Source organism: Emys orbicularis, chromosome 3 (assembly GCF_028017835.1).
Source record: "Emys orbicularis isolate rEmyOrb1 chromosome 3, rEmyOrb1.hap1, whole genome shotgun sequence".
NCBI lineage: Eukaryota > Metazoa > Chordata > Testudines > Emydidae > Emys > Emys orbicularis.
Genome location: NC_088685.1, coordinates 68,248,870 through 68,269,978, shown reverse-complemented (window position 1 = coordinate 68,269,978; position 21,109 = coordinate 68,248,870). Strand labels below are relative to the sequence as shown.

At 44.5% G+C, this 21,109-nt stretch overlaps 1 protein-coding gene across 1 annotated transcript in view; it reads right to left on the bottom strand.

Annotated features, from left to right (window-relative positions):
* Positions 1–2,585: 2,585 nt before the first annotated feature.
* Positions 2,586–21,109, bottom strand: part of LOC135876372 (cytochrome b5 reductase 4) — an 80,576-nt gene continuing 62,052 nt past the window's right edge. The window contains exons 14-16 of the mRNA XM_065401561.1: positions 17,453–17,539; positions 4,310–4,474; positions 2,586–2,640 (exon numbers count right to left, since the gene is read on the bottom strand). Coding sequence (XP_065257633.1) covers positions 2,586–2,640; positions 4,310–4,474; positions 17,453–17,539 — 307 coding nt within the window. The remainder of the gene's footprint in view (positions 2,641–4,309; positions 4,475–17,452; positions 17,540–21,109) is intronic.

The window sequence follows — 21,109 nt, the reverse complement described above, 5'->3', positions numbered from 1 at the left end:
ACAAGAACCTTCTCTTTTTGTCAGGTCCAACTGGTACCTCAGTTTCCTTCTTGCACGTAGAGTAGTTTGTCTCTCTAGTCAAACTGAGAAGCTACTCCTCTCTTCCACGGTACACAGGAGTTCAGCTAAACAACAGAACCTTGGGGCTCTTTATAGCCCACTCCAAAGAAACCCATCTTCTGAAGACCTACAAGGTTTTTATACACCAGAAAGAAGCACAAAAGGGTAGAACTCTCAGGGCCACTTTAAGTAGTCCCTGAAGGAACCAGAATATTCAGAGAACTGAAGCACGGTTTCTTGTATTGGTTTCAATACATAAACAAGTGCATTATTTGTTCATATATTAATGAATTTCTCTCCCTCCCAAATCATGTGTTACTAACTGCCATCCTGAATACTGGGGTAGTAAAATATTCACAACTTGGAGAGAATTATTAATTGTGTTTTCAACCACAGCCCTTTTAAGAGATTTGCCATTAAACTTACATTTAATAATATGCTAATAATTTCAAAGCAAAGCAGTATCATGGCTCAAATAAACGATTACATATTAAATATTTACATATTCCCAGGCCTTAATGATGTAAAGTTGGCTGTTGGGTTTTTTAAGCTTTAAGTTAATGTAGCAAGAAAAGCAATCCACATGAGGGTGTTAAAAAGGGGGGGGGGGGGGAGAATCCAGAGAATCCATCTGCTTTGAATCTAAGGGTGTGTCTACACTTCGGAGATTACATCGGCCTAACAGTGTCAGCACAGCCCCATAGTGCAGACGCAGGTTACCAAACAGAAGGCATTTTTTTGTCAGTGTAGGAACCCCATCTCCCACCAAAAAGTTAGCTACATTGACCTAAGCCCTCTTCTGTCAACATAGCTGTGTCTATACTGGGGTTTTTGTAGGCATAGCTACATCAGGTGGAGGTGTGGCTTTTTCACACCCCCTGAGCAATGTAGCTATGCCGATGAAACTTTTCCATGCAGACCAGGCCTAAATCAAAACTGGAGGTCTTTCTAAAAGGTATACTCTATTTCAAACACCAGCTATCAAGCTACATGGAGGAACTGTTAAGCCAGCCGAGGGACCATTAATTCTATAATTAGAAAATGTCTGAAGCATTCTGCTAGTAGAGTCGGTCAGAACTGTAAAAGTTTTCAGTGACAACCTGTCAAGATGGTCCAAAAACCTATCTTCTGCTAGGAAACACAGTGTAATAATATTGTCATTTCCACTTATAGCCTTTTTGTGTAAAGAAAGAGTACTATCAAACTGACTGTTTTCATTTGTCTCAGATGGTTCAATTTGGGATAGCCAGTTACTGGCACATATCAGTTTCAGCTTTTGACAAAAGTGGTTACTGTCACCCTAACGCTCCTTTTACATGTGCTGAATCAAGGATGCTTCCATTGCAAGCCTGGTGTTAACAAGGATTTTGAAGCAGGACAGATATAGCCATTCAGATTTGTAAAGTAGCATGTCAACAATACTAAAAGCCACAAGGGAATGTTGTGTATGGGCAATATTACTTGCAATAGCTGGGGCTCCACATAATCCTAAAACCAAGCAAAAGTAAACAGTTTTGCTGATTATCTCTGCTGTCTTTTCAAAATATCACTCTGTAGTAAATTATGGTCAAATCACCCAATATTTAACCTTGAATAACTGGAGATCAGAGGCACAGACCCAAACAATCTAACGTATTGCAATCTGGGTCATAATCTAAGGTACTTTTATACTTCCCCCATCACTGTAGTATCAGAGCATCTTACAATCGGATGTATTTATCCTCACACCAGTGGTGAAGCAAGGAAGTGCTATTATACTCATTTTAGAAATGAGGAACTGTGGCTAAATGCAGGAATTCTGTGGTGCAGCATGAACTTGGACCCAGGTCTCCAAATCCTAGGCTAGTGCCCTGCCCACCGGATCATCCTTCCCATCTGCCTTCCACTTTATCATATATGACAGTGATACTCCACTCACCGTGTGCATTTTAACAAGTATCCAATATTTACCTTTTTATTACTTAGTGCATCTTTACTCATAGTTTGCCATACATATGAGCACCTTATTTATCAATATTATGTACAAGGACAAGAACATGTTTTGATCACTTAAAAGTAAAACACGGTTTCATGATACCAATAAGAACATAGTGTAAGTGATCATTTACCTGAGTTAACAGTGCAATATATAAATTCAGACAGTATTGCTAAGACATTTTACAGTAAATAAAAGTGTTTCAAGTAAAAATCTATATAATCAGTACTTAGGATGGTAATAAATCAGAGCTATGAGGAAAGAGTTCTAGGCTAACAAAATTAAATATCTAATATGTACTGTTCACATTTACTTGCCTCTGCAATAAATTAATATCCTAGCTGAACTGTAAGTATTAGCAAAAATACAAAAGCAAGAAAACAGTATAAAATTCCTTTGCCCCAAATGCATATACCATTCAAGAAATATTTTGATACCAAGAGTCAAATTTTAATGCGTACAAAATATTTTTCTTTTTAAGAATTTAAACTTATTTATGAATGTAAATAAAGAAGATTGATGAATTAAACAGTCATATCCTCATATTGTTTTATGCAGTAAAACTATGGACCTCTTCTTTGGAATATCCAAGATCCTGCAGAAACCTGAAAATCAGTAATCAAATTTGTTACTTCGCATGTAAGGAAACATGAATTGCAGAACAGTAAAGCTAAACAGTTTGCAGTTCAGCAACAGTGTCTCTCTTTTTCCAGAAGACGACCTTCTGAAATCAGTCTGGCTATGCAAATACATTGAGAGCAAACTCCATGTCCATACAGAAATTCATACACACTGCATAAAAATACTTAATATGATGCTATATCAATTTCTAAAAAAACCAAGAATGTGTAATATTTTGAAGTATCTCAGATTTAGTTCCCACTGAAATCTTAAAAAAAAAAAAAAAAAACACAGAGATAAAATATATTGGTCAGATTAAATATTTTTAGATCTATGAAACTGCTCTGACTTCAACAGATGTATCCAGCGTTGATATTTGGCCCACTGTTTTGAGGATGGATGTGCTTGTTTTCCTTGCATCTTTTCTTTTTTATATTCCATAGGTTTTTAGAATAGCTATATAATGAATATAAATGCACTTGTTGACGTCACTAGGCATCACCCTAGGTAACTCGGGAGGGTGGAAGGCCACTAAGTGTCAATAAAGCCTTCCTGCACTAGGCCTAAGTGAACCAAACTCTATCCTTCCATGTTTAAACTCTAATCAACCTCAAAAGCCAGGTGCAATTGGAATATGTAAGCAACCAGTTATCTGTGTGCAACCCTCTGCTCAAGCGGTAATAATGAGGCCTGCATGTTTCTGGCTGAAGGGAAAAAGGACAAGATAACGGTTTAAAGAAGTCACTAACAAGCTAGGCTTATAGCTGCCAAGAATGACTTAACTGCTTAAATGTAATCGTTATTTGCTTAGTAACTGTTACCAGGGAAGGGAGGGGTAGAGAGGGAGGAAGAGAGGGGAAGGGGGGGGTGAGGCTTAACTGCAAAATGTATAAAAGAAGAAAAACTGTTTCTGTTAGTGTGCTTGATCTGAGACGTGCCTGTCTCCTAGCACCGCTTTGGGATCCCAAATAAACTTCGTTTGCTTCTCCCCCTGGTGTGTTTATTGGCGCGAAGCACACCGGGCAACGAACCCCGCTGTTGCTTTGCCTCGGGCCCTCTGTGCCGGCAACACACTGAAAGCTTTCATGTTTCTACAGGATTTTAATAGAACTTCTTCAAATTCAATTCTGACTCAGCTGACACTATCATAAATTGGCACCACTTAGACAGCTCTTTTCAGAAATTCCAGTATATCAGAAACATAATCCCATTTGGAAAAAGTGATGAGTTTCAAAATTCTCAAACAAAACTTAGATCTATCAAAACGTGTGACGTAGCTACAAAAATAACTGGAAAGTGATATTTTGCTAAGAGTAAAAGCTTTAACAACTTGGTGAAACTTGGGCTGTAGTTAATATTTGCATGAATGGATGTTTCTGTAAGTTTTAAGCTAATATGGTCATAAAATTTTAGTAACCTATATTACATAAAAAGAATGGCACATAGTATGCAACATTAGTTTAAAAAACAAGATTTTCCATATGATTGTATTCTATCCTTTTGTAATTATCTATTGCTTAATAAACACAAACATTTACAAAAATGGTTTTACTCGCATATAAGGAAAATTCAAAGTACCATTTTAGAAATTCTAAAAGGGGGTAAAATTATATAGTTCACCTCAGGCACAGGAATAATTATTTTTACACTCACTGTATTCCTTGCTCTGTGAAAGGTGCTGGACCGCAGACACAAATAAGTACTTTGGAGTCTTTTTTGCTTCTTTTCACAAACTCAGAAAGGAGAGATGAAGAAATTTTTCCCTGTTTGCCAGTCCCTTCATTTTTTGGCTCTGAGAGAATAAATTGAACCTCAAACCTGCAAAACAGGAGGAAATGTAAATATATTGCTTCCATACAGACATCTCTAGCACTATCAGTGTAGCTCAGGGTAGATAAAATCATAGATATGTTTGCTGCCTAATTTTATAGAAAGTCAAACTACTGAACTGGTGGAATTTATTGGCTTAGCACCTAGAACCAGAGTTTCTTGAAGTGCTAAACCATCTTTTGACAGCAGTAATCTCCTGCAGGTATAGAAAGAATATTTTCTTCATTTCACTTTATTCAATTAGTTCAGTTGAATGACTAGTTCATTCAAAGTTGAGAAATCAACTGGGAGCCAGGGCCGCCCAGAGGATTCAGGGGGCCTGGGGCAAAGCAATTTTGGGGGCCCCTTCCATTAAAAAAAAGTTGCAATACCATAGAATACTATATTCTCGTGGGAGCCCCTGTGGGGCCTGGGGCAAATTGCCCCACCCTCTGGGCGGCCCTGCTGGGAGCTGAAAAAGATGTTTTCCACTTCCTCTTACACACAGTGTTTATTTATAGCTGAGCTTTACTAGTTCTAAATCTTGAACCACACAGTGGCCAGAAACAATCCATTCCATACTTCTTTTCTTTAATAAATCGGTTAGTTTTGCATGCAAAACGTGTTTTGAAACATTTCTGATAAACTCTTTTTCCTTATGTATCCAGCATATTTTAATTAATAAACACAATTTTACAACGCTGTTCTTGTGCATTTTTAATTGACTTTGAATTTCCATCCAAATGGAGCTTGACACAAATCTCAAGTAAAAAATTAATCACCTAGCAAGAAATGCATCATTCACCATTTTCTAACATAAAAATTAAGAATATGAATAAATGTCAGTTAAACTATGTAATTATTTAAATCAATCATAGAATTGTAGAATTAGAAGGGAGCTCGAAAGGTCTTCTAGTCCAGTCCCCTGCACACATAGCAGGACCAAGTATTATCTAACCATCCCTGACAGGTGTTTGTCTAACCTGCTCTTAAAAATCTTAGAGATTCCACAACCCCCCGTGGCAATTTATTCCAGTGCTTAACTACCCTGACAGTTAGGAAGTTTTTCCTAATGTCCAACCTAAACTGCCCTTGCTGCAATTTAAGCCCTTGCTTCTTGTCCTATTCTCCTTGTAACAACCTGTTATGTACTTGACAACTGTTATGTCCCCCCTCAGTCTTCTCTTCTCCAGACTAAACAAACTTAATTTTTTCAATCTTCCCTCATAGGTCATGTTTTCTAAGTCTTTAATCATTTTTATTGTTCTTCTCAAAACGTTGTAACTCAGAACCGCAATCCACTCCATGGTGGGACTGAGTGTCGTAAAGTCGATACCAATTGTCGTAAGTTGAATCAGTGTGTCAATTCAGAAACGTCCTAAGTGCTGTTTGTCATAAGTCGAATGTCGTAAAGTCGAGGACTGCCTGTACTCCAGCTGAGGCCTAATCAGCGCGGAGTAGAGCAGAAGAATTACTTCTTGTGTCTTGCTTACAACACTCCTGCTAATACATCTCAGAATGATGTTTGCTTTTTTTGCAACAGTGTTACACTGTTGATTCATATTTAGCTTGTGATCCACTATGACCCCCAGATCCCTTTCCACTGTACTTCTTCCTAGGCAGTCATTTCCCATTTTGTATGGGTGCAACTGACTGTTCCTTCCAAAGTGGAGTACTTTGCATTTGTCCTTATTGAATTTCATCCTATTTACTTCAGACCATCTCTCCGGTTTGTCCAGATCATTTTGAATTACAATCCTATCCTCCAAAGCACTTGCAACCCCTCCCAGCTTGGTATCGTCCGCAAACTTTATAAATGTACTCGCTATGCAATTATCTAAATCATTGATGAAGACATTGAACAGAATTGGACCCAGAAGTGGTCCCTGCAGGACCCCACTCGATATGCCCTTCCAACTTGACTGTGAACCACTAATAACTACTTTCTGGGGACAGTTTTCCAACCAGTTATGCACCCACCTTAGAGTAGCTCCATCTAGGTTGTATTTCCCTAGTTTGCTTATAAGAAGGTTATGTGATACAGTATCAAAAGCTTTACTAAAGTCAAGATATACCACAGCTACTGCTTCCCCGCTATCCACAAGGCTTGTTACCCTGTCAAAGAAAACTATTAGGTTGGTTTGACATGATTTGTTCTTGACAAATCCAAGCTGACTGTTACTTATCACCTTATTATCTTCTAGGTGTCTGCAAACTGATTGCTTAATTATTTGCTCCATTATCTTTCCAGGTACAGAAGGTAAGCTGACTGGTCTGTAATTCCCCGGGTTGTTCTTATTTCCCTTTTCATAGATGGGCACTATATTTGCCCTTTTCCCATCCTCTGGAATCTCACCTATCTTACATGACTTTTCAAAGATAACCACTAATGGCGGAGATATCGCTTCAATCAGCTCCTTGATTCCAGGCTGTATTTCATCAGGACCTGGGGACCTGAAAACATCTAACTTGTCTAAGTAATTTTTAACTTGTTTTTTCCCTATTTTAGCCTCTGATCCTACCTCATTTTCACTGGCGTTCATTAAGTTAGATGTCCAATTGCTACTAAACTTTTTGATGAAAACAAAAAAAATGTATATAGATATAATGTATCCTCCTGGTTCGCAAAAAGAAGCACAAATTTAGTTGCAATTCAACATGTTTAGATGGTTACCAACCAATGAGAATCAACTTTTCTTTTGGAAAATAACTAAAAGTACAAATGCAAAACAAGATTAAAATTGATTAATTAAATCAAGGTTTCTTACTTGCTAATTTAAATCATGGTTAAAACTGGTGATATAAATCACTGATTTAAAATAAATCCACTCTGATGCATTTTAGAGCTAATGATTTCCATGACATACTTACCTCTTCCACCCCTAAAGGCTGACTGCCAAGACAGTCACTACCTGAAAATACCACAGGATGGGAAAGAAATCTGGGCTAAAACTCTGGCTCCACTTCACAGTAGGACAGTGAGTTATTAGACAGGGAGTGGCACCTACTAAGTCAGATGTTTGCCCAAAACCACGAGTCTCCATGCCAGGAGAAAGGGAAAAGAGCCTTTTAAATAGGAGACTTAAAACTGGAGTTTTCTTCCAGAACTTGAGGGACAGTCTCAAAGGTGGTAGGCTGTCTGAATACTGGATCCTCCCCCTGGCTAGGGTGTAAGCTGGGAAACTGTTCAAAGGCAATAGGCAACTTGTATTAGAAAAGGGATTTTATCTAATATAGAAGTGTAAAGCCTGAAGTTTCGTCAGTTTATTTACTGTATAACTTGTATGTTTGCTCTCCCTTATCATTTCATCTCTGAATCTTTTTCTATTAAATAAACCTTTTGTTTATTTTTACCCCAAGCAGGGTTTGTTATGCAAGCTCTGTGGAGTGTGGGGGCCCAAGTGAACTGATAACTGGGGGGCTAGTTTCACACCTTTGGTGGTGACAAACCAGAGGGGGAAAGTCCAAGTGTCTGGTAGTTAAGAACTCAGGAAGGATGGATTTGAGGAGGCTCAGGACTAGAAAGGCTGATGGTGTCATCCTACAGGGAGTAACTAGTCTGATGGAAGCCAGGGTGAGGCCTGTGCTTGTGGGCAGGCTACTGGTGTCCGGGATGTGAGCCACAGTAGCACAGCATTAAGGCACTCTCAGGTTATAAGGCAGGCAGTGACAGAACCTCTCACCTGTCTGGGTGATCCCCAAAATCTCACAGTTACAAGTAGAAATAATAAGTAAAATCTTAACTTTGGATTTCCAAGACATCATTTGTGGGTTTTCTCCCCTCGAAACCTCCCATTCTCAAGGGTTTTCCCTCCCCACCAAAATGAAATGCCTTAACTCCAGGTTAAACTTTTGCCTGAGAATTCCATTAGGTTTGTTTCAACTTTCTAATATTTCATAATTGACAGGATTACTGTGCAAGTTGCAACCTTCATAACAACTTCAACTTAAAATCAGTTTATAGGTAGATACCATCCTTGTGAAATGAATTTGCCATTTGTAAACCAATCCATTCTGCAGTTAAAATGCACAAGTTAGTAAAATGTCCATGAAGTGAGCTTTTATTCAACCTTCCATTATAAGGTTCTCTCAACCTTTAGCTGGTAGAAACTAAAATATCTCCACAATGATACAATCATAGTATGAAAGTTTGTAAATCAGTTATTCATCAAACTGCTACTTAGTTTTAAAAGGAGTGTATTTTCTATTTAATTCTCAATAGCTATTATAACCAATTACTATGAACATTAAAAATTTTTAAATGAAAGCTACTCAGTGACAAGTTGCCTAATTATTTATTTTGAACATTTTAAGTATAAGAATAATTTTATACTTTTGTAAATTAAAAAGTTTATGTTTTAATTTAAATTGGCTTTTACTAATTTATCAATATATTAATTACTGTCATAATATATATTTAGTATTTCACAATCCACAATAATTTGGATGTACAGATAACACCTAATGCTGTAAGCCACTTACAAACTATGCACTTTGTTATAGATAAACTGAACTCCAGAAGAAAAATCACCCAATCTACCAAAAAAATGAAAGAATTTCCCCCATGCCCATTCTATACCCTGATCAACCTACCCGGTCAGGAAAAGTTTGCAAAAATAGTCCTTGCATTGTGCATCTTAGAACATACAATTGCAGTAAATGTCATGGCACAACCCTGATCTGCTTAAACTGCGATTCTCCTCCCTGAAAAGATACTGTAAAAACGGCATTGTGAGGTTGACTGTCACAACTGTTTCCATAACAAACATGTTTTATAAGTAATGATTTTTCTTATTACCATCCCTGAAAATTCAGCCAGGTCTCTGATAGACATGCTGGGTTCTTTACATCTCATACACCATATCATTTATAAAGTTCTTCAAGCCATGTTATGCCTTTAACTCCTGTGGAAAGCCACTGCCTTCAAAGGATTTGCACAGGTGTAACTAACTGAACAATTCTGTTGAAGGTGCACATAATGGAATAGAATCTGCTGTTCCATAGAAGTGTTCTTTTTCAGCGCTAATGAAAGTAGAAGGCAGTAAAACGAATTTTTGGCACTAAGTAAATACTATTCTGAATACACATGGAGGAAAATGTCACTGTAAAAGTGACACCATATTTGGCATTTTCAAATTAAGAAAAAAATTTTGTTTGAGTCAAGCTTACTACTACCACCCCCTCTCCATGAGAATCTACAGCAGATTGTTATGCACATAAAACATTCTCTAGACCTCAGAATGTTCTAGTCCTAATTAATCAAGAGACCATCAGAGCAAAGTAACCCTCTGAAGTTGTTAATGTTCAACTCATTTTTCCGCTACATTAAATCCCATCTCCCAAAGAAACACATTCCTGACGTTTATCTTATTTTACACATATTCCCTGTTTAATCAAAAAATAAATCAGGGGTAGTCAATTATTTTTTGTCAAGGTGAAAATTTCTTCATTAAAGTATAGCCAAGGTCCAGACTCCAGAAAACATTTTTCACACCGCAATAATGATACAGTAAAAGCTGTTTTATCCAGCACTTCACCAAGCAGAAAGCTCTATAAACCAGCATTTCTGATCTTCACTGAAATGCCTGTTTACAGTCCAGTTGGTGCGGGGCCGGCGGGGGCTTGGGGTGCCGGATCCGGGGGCCACTCACCTTGGGCGGCTTCCCGCAAGCGGCGACCTGTCCCGGCTGCTCCTAGGCAGCTCTGCGCCCTGCCTCCACCCGCAGGCGCCGTAGCTGAAGCTATTGAATATGCACTCTTGAGTCAGGATTTTATCCATTTAGAGACTGCTGTGACAATCTGCATATGGCACACAACCGGTGAGGCGAAGAACAAAACAATTTAGTTCTGTCCAGACCAAAGCCTAGACATTCCCTGACATCTAATGTATGGAGACGCTGCTCCTCCAGAGATGAATGTAACTTACTTAAGAATTCAGGTAAATATAAAGCCTGATTCAAAATGAAACTGAGAAACCACTTTAGACAAAAATTTGGGGTGTAGCCATAAAGTCACTTTGTCCTTAGAGAATTGTGTGTAAGCAGGCTCTGCCCTTAGAGCCTGCAACTCAGACTCTCGTTCTGGATGTTATCGCTACCAAGAATGCAGTCTTCTGACACAAAAGCGGAAAGGGACAAGATGCCAGGGGCTCAAATGGAGGTCCTATTAAAGCCACCAGGACCATGTCAAGGTCCCACAGAGGAACCAGCTTTTGGACCGGATGATGGAGACGAAGAAGAAGCCCTTTTAAGAATCTTGCTGCCATGGTATTGGAGAAGACTGATCTTCTCTGCATGGGAGGATGAAACACTGATATCCCTGCCAGATGCACCCTTAATGAGCTAAGTGCAAATCCCGACGACTGAAGGGGCAGCAAGTACTCCAAAATGTCCTGAATAGAAGCCAGCGTCAGTTGAACTCCAACGGCCAGTGACCACACTAAAAAACACTTCTATTTAATTGAATAGGCAATTCTGGTAGAGGGCTTTCTATTGTTGAGTAGGACGTGTTGGAACAGCCACCGAACACCATTCTTTTGCCTCATTCAGCCATGAATCAGTCACATCATGAGATGTAGGGAGCTGAGCATGGGATCCAAAGTGGGGCCATGATTCTGAGTGAGTAGGTCAGAGTGGAGAGGAAATGATATGGGAGGCTGAACTGACAGTGCGAGAAGGCTGGAGAACCAGCACTGCCTCGGCCACATTGGAGCAAAGAGAACAAGCTTGGACCAATCTGTCTTCAGCTTTTGGATGTCCTGTAGAATGATTGGGATCGTGGGAAAGGCATACAGGAGAGCCAACTGCCAGCTTAGATGGGATGTGTCAGACAGGAAGCCCAGACTGAGGCCCCCTCAAGAGCAGAACAGATGACATTTCCTGTTGTCCCTTGTACCAAACAGATAAATTGTCTGAATACCCAAAACTGCGAAGATGACCTGAAGGACACTTGTCTTCAGAGACCATTTGTGACTTGGGAAAAATTCCTGCTGAGATGGTCCATGAGATGATTCTGGACCCCAGGGCAAGTGATCAGCTATCGGAGTGATATTCTCCTTGATGCACAACTGCCACAACCTGATTGCCTCCTGGCAGAACATGCTGACGTGTGCTCCCCCTTGCTTCTTCACATAATACACTGTGGTGATATTTTCAGAGTATTTGAACTATTGAGCCCCTAATAGAGTCCAGAAAAGCATGAAATGCATTGTAGATGGCCCAATATGCAGTGAGGACTCCTACTCTGACCTCAGACCCTGAGCTTCAAGTGACCCAGCCTATCAGGCAGGCATCACTGACAACTGAGCTATTGGCAAGGGCCAGGCAAAGTGAATGCCCTGGCAAACCTTCTCTAGACAAGTCCACCACTACAAGGAATCCAAGACCAGTTGAGGAAGACAGACCAATCCACCCAGGGGATGAAGAGTTGAACACTAAGCTGTCCTGAGCCACATTTGGAGGGAGTGAAGGGGCAACCTTGCATACTGGACCACCTACATGAAAGTGGACATGTGGCCCAAGAGCCTCAGGCACATCTGAACTGTTGTGGATGGCTGAGACTGCAGACTGAGGCAAAGATGCTGAAATCATCTGAAAATGGTTGGTCAGCAGAAACGCTCCGTGTAAGCTCGAAAGCTTGTCTCTCTCACCAGTAGAAGTTGGTTCAATAAAATATATTACCTCACTCACCATGTATCTCTAATATCCTGGGACCGACACAATTACCACAAAAGTGCATACAAAGAAAATATTGACATTTTGCGGTCACAGTGTTCTTTAACACTCCCCTGCCCCCAAATAGAAAGGTTATGATGAGATAGATAGATTATATATATATATATATATATATATATATATACACACAGACACTAATTTAAGATGAAGAATTGCTAAATGGTAAGATTAAGAGCTTTTAGGTATGCTTTAATAATTTATAATTATGGATAGTGAATGAGTTTAGATGAGGTAACATTTAGACCAGGCCTGCACAACACGCGGCCCGCGGGCCGTGGGCCCACTGTGCGGCCCGCGGGCAAGCGGTGGGGGGCGGTTTCCGGGTTCACCCCCTGCCCGGGGGGCCCGACCTCACAGCCCCGCGCGCCGCGCTCTGACCCCCCCCCCCCCGGCAGGGGGCGAACCCGGCAGCCGCGCTTCTGACTGTCAGGGCAGTCAGAGCGCGGCGCGCGCGGGGGGGGGGGGGGGGGCGACCTCAGCCCCGCGCGCCGCGCTCTGACTGCCCTGACAGTCAGAAGCGCGGCTGCCGGGTTCGCCGCGCTTCTGACTGTCAGGGCAGTCAGAGCGCGGCGCGCGGGGCTGAGGTCGCCCCCCCCCCCCCGCCGGCAGGGGGCGAACCCGGCAGCCGCGCTTCTGACTGTCAGGGTAGTCAGAGCGCGGCGCGCGGGGGGGGGGGGCGACCTCAGCCCCGCGCGCCGCGCTCTGACTGCCCTGACAGTCAGAAGCGCGGCTGCCGGGTTCGCCCCCTGCCCCGCGCTTCTGACTGTCAGGGCAGTCAGAGCGCGGCGCGCGGGGCTGAGGTCGCCCCCCCCCCCCCCCCCCCCGCCGGCAGGGGGCGAACCCGGTAGCCGCGCTTCTGACTGTCAGGGCAGTCAGAGCGCGGCGCGCGGGGCTGTGAGGTCGGCCCCCCGGGCAGGGGGTGAACTCGGAAACTGCCCCCCACCGCGGGCTGTGAGGTCAGCCCCCCCCCTGCACACGCGTCGCCAGGGCCGGCTCCAGGCACCAGGCAACCAAGCTGGTGCTTGGGGCGGCACCTGGAGGGGGGCGGCGCGGCGCTCGGGCCGCCGGGGAGAGCGGGACCACAGCCGGGCTCACCGCCCTCCCCCCGGCGCTCTGGCCGCCCTCCCCCCGCGCCCTCCCCCCGGCTGCCGGGGGGAGAGCAGCGAGCCCCTGCCGGGGCTCGCCGCCCTGCGCTCTGGCCGCCGGGGGGAGAGCCGGGGCTCGCCGCCCTCTCGCCGCCCTGCCCCCGGCGCTCTGGCCGCCGGGGGGAGAGCCGGGGCTCGCCGCCCTCTCGCCGCCCTGCCCCCGGCGCTCTGGCCGCGGGGGGGGGGGAGAGCCGAGCCCCCGCCGGGGCTCGCCGCCCTGCGCTCTGGCCGCCGGGGGGAGAGCCGAGCCCCAGCCGGGGCTCGCCGCCCTCTCGCCGCCCTGCCCCCGACGCTCTGGCCACCGGGGGGGGGGGAGAGCCGAGCCCCCGCCGGGGCTCGCCGCCCTCCTCCCAGGGCTCCGGCCGCCCTCCCCTCCGGCGCCCTGCCCCCGGCCGCCGGGGGGAGAGCGGAGCCCCCGCCGGGGCTCCGGCCACCCTCCCCCCGGGCTCCGGCCGCCCCCCCCCCCCCGGGCTCCGCCCCCCCCCGTGAGGGGGGGGGCGGCCGGAGGCTTTTTTGCCTGGGGCGGCAAAAAAGCCAGAGCCGGCCCTGCGCGTCGCCATCTCCCGCGCCTCCTGCCTGGCGTCCAGCGTCACTTCCGGGGCTGCTGAGGCGGGAAGCGCTGGCTGGGCACGAGGCAGACCTGGTAAGTCCGAGCGAGGGGGGAGGCATCCGGCCTGGGCTCTAGCCGCAGCTCACGGGGGCTGGGGTCAGGGGGATGTCCGGGTCAGGGGGATGTCCAGCTCAGAGGGGCTGGGCTCAGAGCTAGGGGTCAGGGCTGCGGGGGGATGGGGTTGGGGGGGGGTGTCTGGCTCAGAGGGGCTGTGCTCGGAGCTGGGGGTCAGGGCTGCTGGGGGATGGGGTCGGGGGGTGCTTAGCTCAGAGGGGCTGGGCTCGGAGCTAGGGGTCAGGGCCGGGGGGGGCTGGGTTCAGGGGGTGTCCGGCTCAGAGGGGCTGTGCTCGGAGCTGGGGGTCAGGGCTGCTGGGGGATGGGGTCGGGGGGTGCTTAGCTCAGAGGGGCTGGGCTCGGAGCTAGGGGTCAGGGCTGGGGGGGGGCTGGGGTCAGGGGGTGTCCGGCTCAGAGGGGCTGTGCTCGGAGCTGGGGGTCAGGGCTGCTGGGGGATGGGGTCGGGGGCTGCTCAGCTCACAGGGGCTGTGCTCGGAGCTGGGGGTCAGGGCTGGGGGGGGATGCCCAGCTCAGAGAGCCTTACCATGCTGCTAACCCCCGCCTCCCCGAGCCTCAGCGCGCCGCGTCCAGGAGCGGCCCTGGACAGCGCTGCAGCGGCCTGGCTCCAGCGGGACGTGAGCTCCCGCTGCTCGGCTGCAGCTCGCAGCCCCGCCCTCTTACCACACGGCTCTGAGCGGGAGGAGCTCAGGCCTCTCTGGAGCAGCGCCGCTGCAGCGCTGTCCAGGGCTGCTCCTGGACGCGGCGCTAGGATGACCAGACGTCCCGATTTTATCGGGACTGTCCTGATATTTGCTTGTTTGTCCCGCGTCCTGAACGATGTTCGGTCGGGACACTGGACAAACAAACAATTTTGCCCTCTGCTCCGGCGCACAGGCGGAGCCCGGAGGGGCTCTCACCCCCCCCCCCCCGCCCCACTCCGCCTCCTCCTTCCCCCATTGGATCTCTCCCCAAATCCCTGCCCCCAGCCCCGCCCCGCCCCCTCACTGCCCCGTTGGATCCCGAGCCGGGCCTGGGGAGGAGATGCCCCTGTGCAGCAGCCTGGGCACACGGGCCATGGCCGGCCGGGGCCGGGAGCGCTGCAGTGCAGCGCGGCGGCTGCTCCAGCCCTGCAGCCCACGGGGCAGCACGGTGCGTCCGGGGGCAGCGCGGAGCGGGCAGGGCCCGGGTGGGCGGCGCGGCCCGGGGGTGTGGGCCACCCATCAGAGACACGCGGCGGAGAGGGGCTGCCAGGGCGAGACTTGTCCCAGGCGGGGCGGCCGGCGTACAGGGGCGAGGAGCCGGTCAGGGTCCCCCAAACCGATAAACTTCCCCGCCGCTGCCGGGGAGCCCCGCACCTCTCCCGCTCGGCTGCGCTCCAGCGGGCCGGGGGGCCAGAGGCTCCGCGGGGAAGGCAGCTAATGCCCCCGGACCCTCCAACGGCTGGATGAGCTAATTCCCGAGAAGACCAGCAGGAGGCGCCGCCGGGGTGAGTCCTGCTTGCTTACACGGGGGCTGGGCGGCGCTGGGGGGGGGGAGATGGGGTTCGGCGGGGCTGGGTGGCGCGGGGGGGGGGGGGCGTTTCAGTACGGCCGGGGGGTTTCGGCCCTCGGCTATTTTCTTTGGAGTAATATGGCCCTCGCCGCTTTACGAGTTGTGCAGGCCTGATTTAGACCAAGGCCTCAGCCTAAATTTGCTTGGCAATGCGTGTGGTTTTGCCAGTTCTTCGCCTCTTACATAGATTGGCTGATTTGATTAAAATAATGCTACTTTGACAGGACAAAGGTGATACGTTATGTTGGAAGATTTTAGGTAAAAGGGAAAGTTAATTAGTATAATAAACACACAAACCGGTAATGACAAAAGTCCCCTTTTCTGGGAAAACCCAGGAGCAGGGTGACATGGAAATATAATGAAATGAAAATTCTAGACAACTAAAAATGCTTAAATTAAAGTTTGTGTATGCGTATTGTATGGGTTACATAAGACAAATGCTTAACGCTGACTGGAGAAAAGTTAAGGAATAGGTAATGTGGACATGTATGAGAATGTAAGCAAAGGAGAGCCCAAGCTGGAGGAATACCAGGCCAGAAAGTGAAGGAACTGGCCTGAAGAACCAGACCAGGGATCAGAGGCGGCGATGGCCATCCTGATGTACAGGAGAACTTTCCAGTGCTCCAGAATGCAGTAACAGGGGACCCCAACCGAATCTATTTTATATGTTTATCATCTGACATAAATATATGTTCAGACACTGACAATAATTCTGTCTGAAATTTTATAAATAAAGGTGAAAATTGATTAAGCCTAAATTGGGTATACTCATAGTTTCCCACCTTACATTCCCAAGATGCAGATTCACTTTTCAAGTTCTAGAAACATCACCAGAACATCTCATTTAAAATGGAGTAGTGTACAGACATTATTATAAAAGCCATTCTTGAAACATGGTTCATGGAACAGCAGTGTTTTGTGGACAACTTACTAGTGATTCATGCCTACCTGGTGGATCACATGGTGCTATCTACTGATTTTCAACTGCTCAAAAGCCCAAATTCAGCTAAGTATTTGAGCATATGCTTAAGTCTACCCCTACTGAGAAAGGCACATATTTAAACAGCTCATGTTATAAACAGCTAAATTAAGAGGAAAATTTACCAGCGCAAGCTTAAAAACTCATCCCCTCTACCCTTACTGTGGTGGTGGTAAACTGATGATGTCCACTATATTACTTACCCATTTAAAAAAGAGTTATTCTCTCCAGATAAGTGGTAAATGTGGTAGAATTTATGATTGCTTTATAATTCAAAATACTTCTGCAAAGATCATTTCCCTAGCCTGTTACTTTGACCATGTCAACACCTTCTTCTTGCATTCTTCCACTGGCTCCCTTTTCTTAATTGCATCAAACACACACTACTTGTATTCACTTTCCAGGCATATCCCCACCCTATGATCTCTCACACACTATCAAGATGTCAGCTTCCACCTCCACTTGGTCCATCATGCCAGTCTCCATCACCCACTTGTTACATTTTCAAACAAGCACCTTGCGCTTTCTCCCATGCTGTCCCTCATGCTTGGGAGGAGCTCCCCATAAACATCTGCAAAAACTAGCATATTATTCTCCAAAGTCTTCCATGAAATTCTCCCTTTCCATAATGCCTACAAAAAAACCTTCACAATGGTTAAACTGCTGGTGAACAGAGACCACTGTCTATCATACTGGCCAGTACTGTCTCATTGTTTCCTTGTACTCCCCTGTCTGTTAATATCCATCGATTGTCTCATCTTATTAGATTGTAAGCTTTTGAGGGACCATCTTTGTTTTGTTTTTGTACACTACCTAGCATCATGGAGTCCTGGACTATGACTAGAGCACCTAGGTGCTACAATAATATAAATAATAAATAATTTATAAATGAAATTCTATCAAACTATTTAATACCTTTTATCTTTCAGGGCTAACTGCTCCAGCTGGTTTCTCCAAAGTATATCATCTTCTGTTTTGTTGAAGAACATCAACTTCACTGTCCTTAAAAAGACAAAACAGAACACACACAACTTCAAGATCAAGCTTTTAACTATGTATGAATGTGTAGCAACAATTAAATAGAAAGAAAATACGGCACATCTCCAGAACACATTTAATTATGCAGCTATTTAAGACCTATATTCTCTTCAGGACAAGAATGATGAATTTTTTAGGAATTTCACAGACTTCAGTAACAGGACTATATACCTACCTAAAAGTTGTTCTTTAGGTGTCTCAATAGTATCTAAGTGTTACTGTGCTATGCTATTTTAATAAATGTTATGTAAGTAAAACCCCTGCACACCTCTAAATAATTTGAACATTATACACTCCATGTTGTACAGATAAACTTTGAGTTTCAAAATGGTGATGATGGATTCTGGTTTCATCATTTGCCATTAGCTTTATAAATTACAGTATATTACCTGGTCTTAAGGTAATCTGGTTTTAAAGATATTTAGGTGAAAACTGGTGCTGATAAGACACTAACCCAATAGTCCAACAATGACTTCTCACTGGAACACAGTACCAATGCATTATGCCCTTAATTTTAAATTGCAGTTTATATAACATCCGTTATCCCAAATGACCCCAGAACAATTTACAAACTACAGATATATATAGAGTTGTCAGATATTATTGTGATGGGCATTATAGAAATAGCAGAGACACAAGAGTCACTTTATCTACCATGAAATGCAGCTATACTTCTGGGTGACTTGCTGCAACAAGATGACGACAGTGATCAAGGCCCCCCATGTCCTTGTGGTAGATTAGACCTATATAATGCTGCACTGCCTCCTCTCACAGCACTCTAATTTAGTTTAATCAATACAGTGTTTTTAAGGTTATTTATTTTTACATGGCCCTCAAATTTTAACATACTACAGATTTTTCTATCGATAAGTAACTGCAACACAGAAGCCATTTGAGGAAGCTGGAGGCAATGGAAGCTGAATAGGGGCAGAGGTTTTTGGCAACCAGGAAAGGGCAAAAGATGGTTTTAGTTTGGGGCATATAAGTATTCAGAAAGCAGCTGAAGTTTCTGACACTGGAGGGATGCACCCCCTCTTTCCCTCCCTTGTGGGCAGGGGCAGAATGACTAAGAGCTTGCCTACATGCAGAATTGCACCCGTTTAAATTAAGATGCAATTTTAAGACACTTTAGTTAAAATGGTACAAAAGGCTCTGTCGACACTTCAGTCTACCACAGGCTTATTTCAATTTAGCATAAATCAATTAGGAACAGGTTTAAAACTAAAAAAGTCTAAAATAAATTACTAGTCCATCATGTAGATAATAAATCTATTAAATCCGCTCGCATTCCATATTTCTTGGCAATTGCATTTTACTGAACAGGTTTAACTAAACTGATGCAAACATACATAGACAAAGTCTATCTGGTGGAGGGATGGAGATTTGAATTCCTTCTATCTAACAATAACAAGTAATCATATTAGCTTGCAATTAAAGAGTTAATGTAGACATTTAAGTTATACTCCAGATTTAACATCCCATTGACATGAGTCAGGCAGTTCACACCTATCTCACTCCTATTGTATCAGGTAGCCTGCAGGCTCAGGCAGACATCAGTATTGATTTACATTAGGTTCACATTTATACACTTATCTTTTAAGGTCTAGAGACTTCATTTCTAAAAAAAAATTAAATGCTTACAAGCTGGAGCAGAATTATGTGGAAGTTAAAAAATAATCTACAATTCAGTGGCAATTTATATGGCCAAGAAACTGCATCTTCAGAGTCTTGATCCTAATCCTTTGCACGTAGAACTAACACCAGGCAGCACATTAAAAAATACAATGAAGAAAGGAGAAAATGGGTAATCTGGGCCAAAAGTTCTGTTAAGTCTGATTCCCCACTCTGGCACTTTGAGTGCAGAAGGTGGGGGCCCGCAAGGATTCTAAAAATTAATACTTGCCACTCCAGGCCTGTATTAAACTCCCAAGGTTACAGCTTCTCTCTGACCTTGGATGGGTAGATGCTGCCACCACCCAAGTGCAAACCCCCACCCCCTTTTGAGAACCCAGGAAGGAGCACTTGGGAATTCCTTCCTGTGGGGTACCCTCAAGCCCTTTCAGTCCCCCTTCCCCCCAGGGAAGAGCTGAGAAAGAAAAAGGAAATCAGCTGTTGCCACAAGCTAATTAAACAACATATGTGTGCACACACACACACACACACACACACACACAATCCTGTTCTTAAAAATGGTAAATTTTATTAAAAACAAAAAGAAAGAAAATACATCTGGAATGTAGGCTTTTTGCTAGATCTTAAAAAGATAGCTCTCTTGAGGTTCAGCTTAAAGATTACAAGCAAAACCAAAACATTTGGGGGGTTAGCACAAAAAATCTGGGGACCAAAAATGGGGCAATTTAACATGGACATTTTTAGAACACAATACAGTGGAAAAATGTGTTATGAATGTAATTTGGTTTTATACCACACATCCAGCTTCACAGTCCACACAATAAAAAATATAAAAATTAAAAGCACCACTCTTGCAACTTTTAGAAAAGAAAGTGGGGTTTCAAGAAATATGAAGGACAGGTAATAAGGAGCCAATTGTGGTCAGAACCATCAAGTTTAAGTAGATTGTTTTAAATACACATGGCCCACCACCAATTTAAATACCAATGGTACCAACTTAAAGTCAATCCAACATTTTATAGGTATTCCTTATAAAAGCCAGAAGACAAGCAGAAAATAATCAGGTTTCAGAGTAGCAGCCGTGTTAGTCTGTATCTGCAAAAAGAACAGGAGTACTTGTGGCACCTTAGAGACTAACAAATTTATTTGAACATAAGCTTTCGTGGGCTACAGCCCACTTCATCGGATGCATAGATTGGAACATACAGCCATTCCCAGTCTCTGTTCAAACTTAAGTCTCTGAGACTGCTGAACTTGAATTAATATGCAAATTAGATACAATTAACTTAAGTTTGAACAGAGACTGGGAATGGTTGGGTCATTACACTAATTGAATCTATTTCCCCATGTTAAGTATCCTCACACCTTCTATGGGTCATCTTGATCATCACTTCAAAAGTTTTTTTTCTCCTGCTACTGATAGCTCATCTCAATTGATTGGCCTCTTACAGTTGGTATGGCTACTTCCACCTTTTCATGTTCTCTGTATGTATAAATATCTTCTTGCTGTATGTTCCAGTCTATGCATCCGATGAAGTGGGCTGTAGCCCACGAAAGCTTATGCTCAAATAAATTTGTTAGTCTCTAAGGTGCCACAAATACTCCTGTTCTTTTTAGAAAATAATCAGTCACTCAAACCAGTGAGAAAACATGTTGCTGCGTTCTGAACAAGGTGATAGAAGCCCTGTTGAGAACACCACAATAAGCGATTGGAACCCTTTAGCAAGTTCATAGGATAAATAAGAGAAGAGCCTATGCATGCAAAATAGTTTTCATACTATGTATGAAACATGGTCTTCTATGGAAAGGATAAGGTCAAAAGTAATGCCAGGATTCTTCACTGTCAGTGGACTTGCTGAGCAGTAGTGAATAAGCAGGGAATGCAAAAGAATCATAGCACCT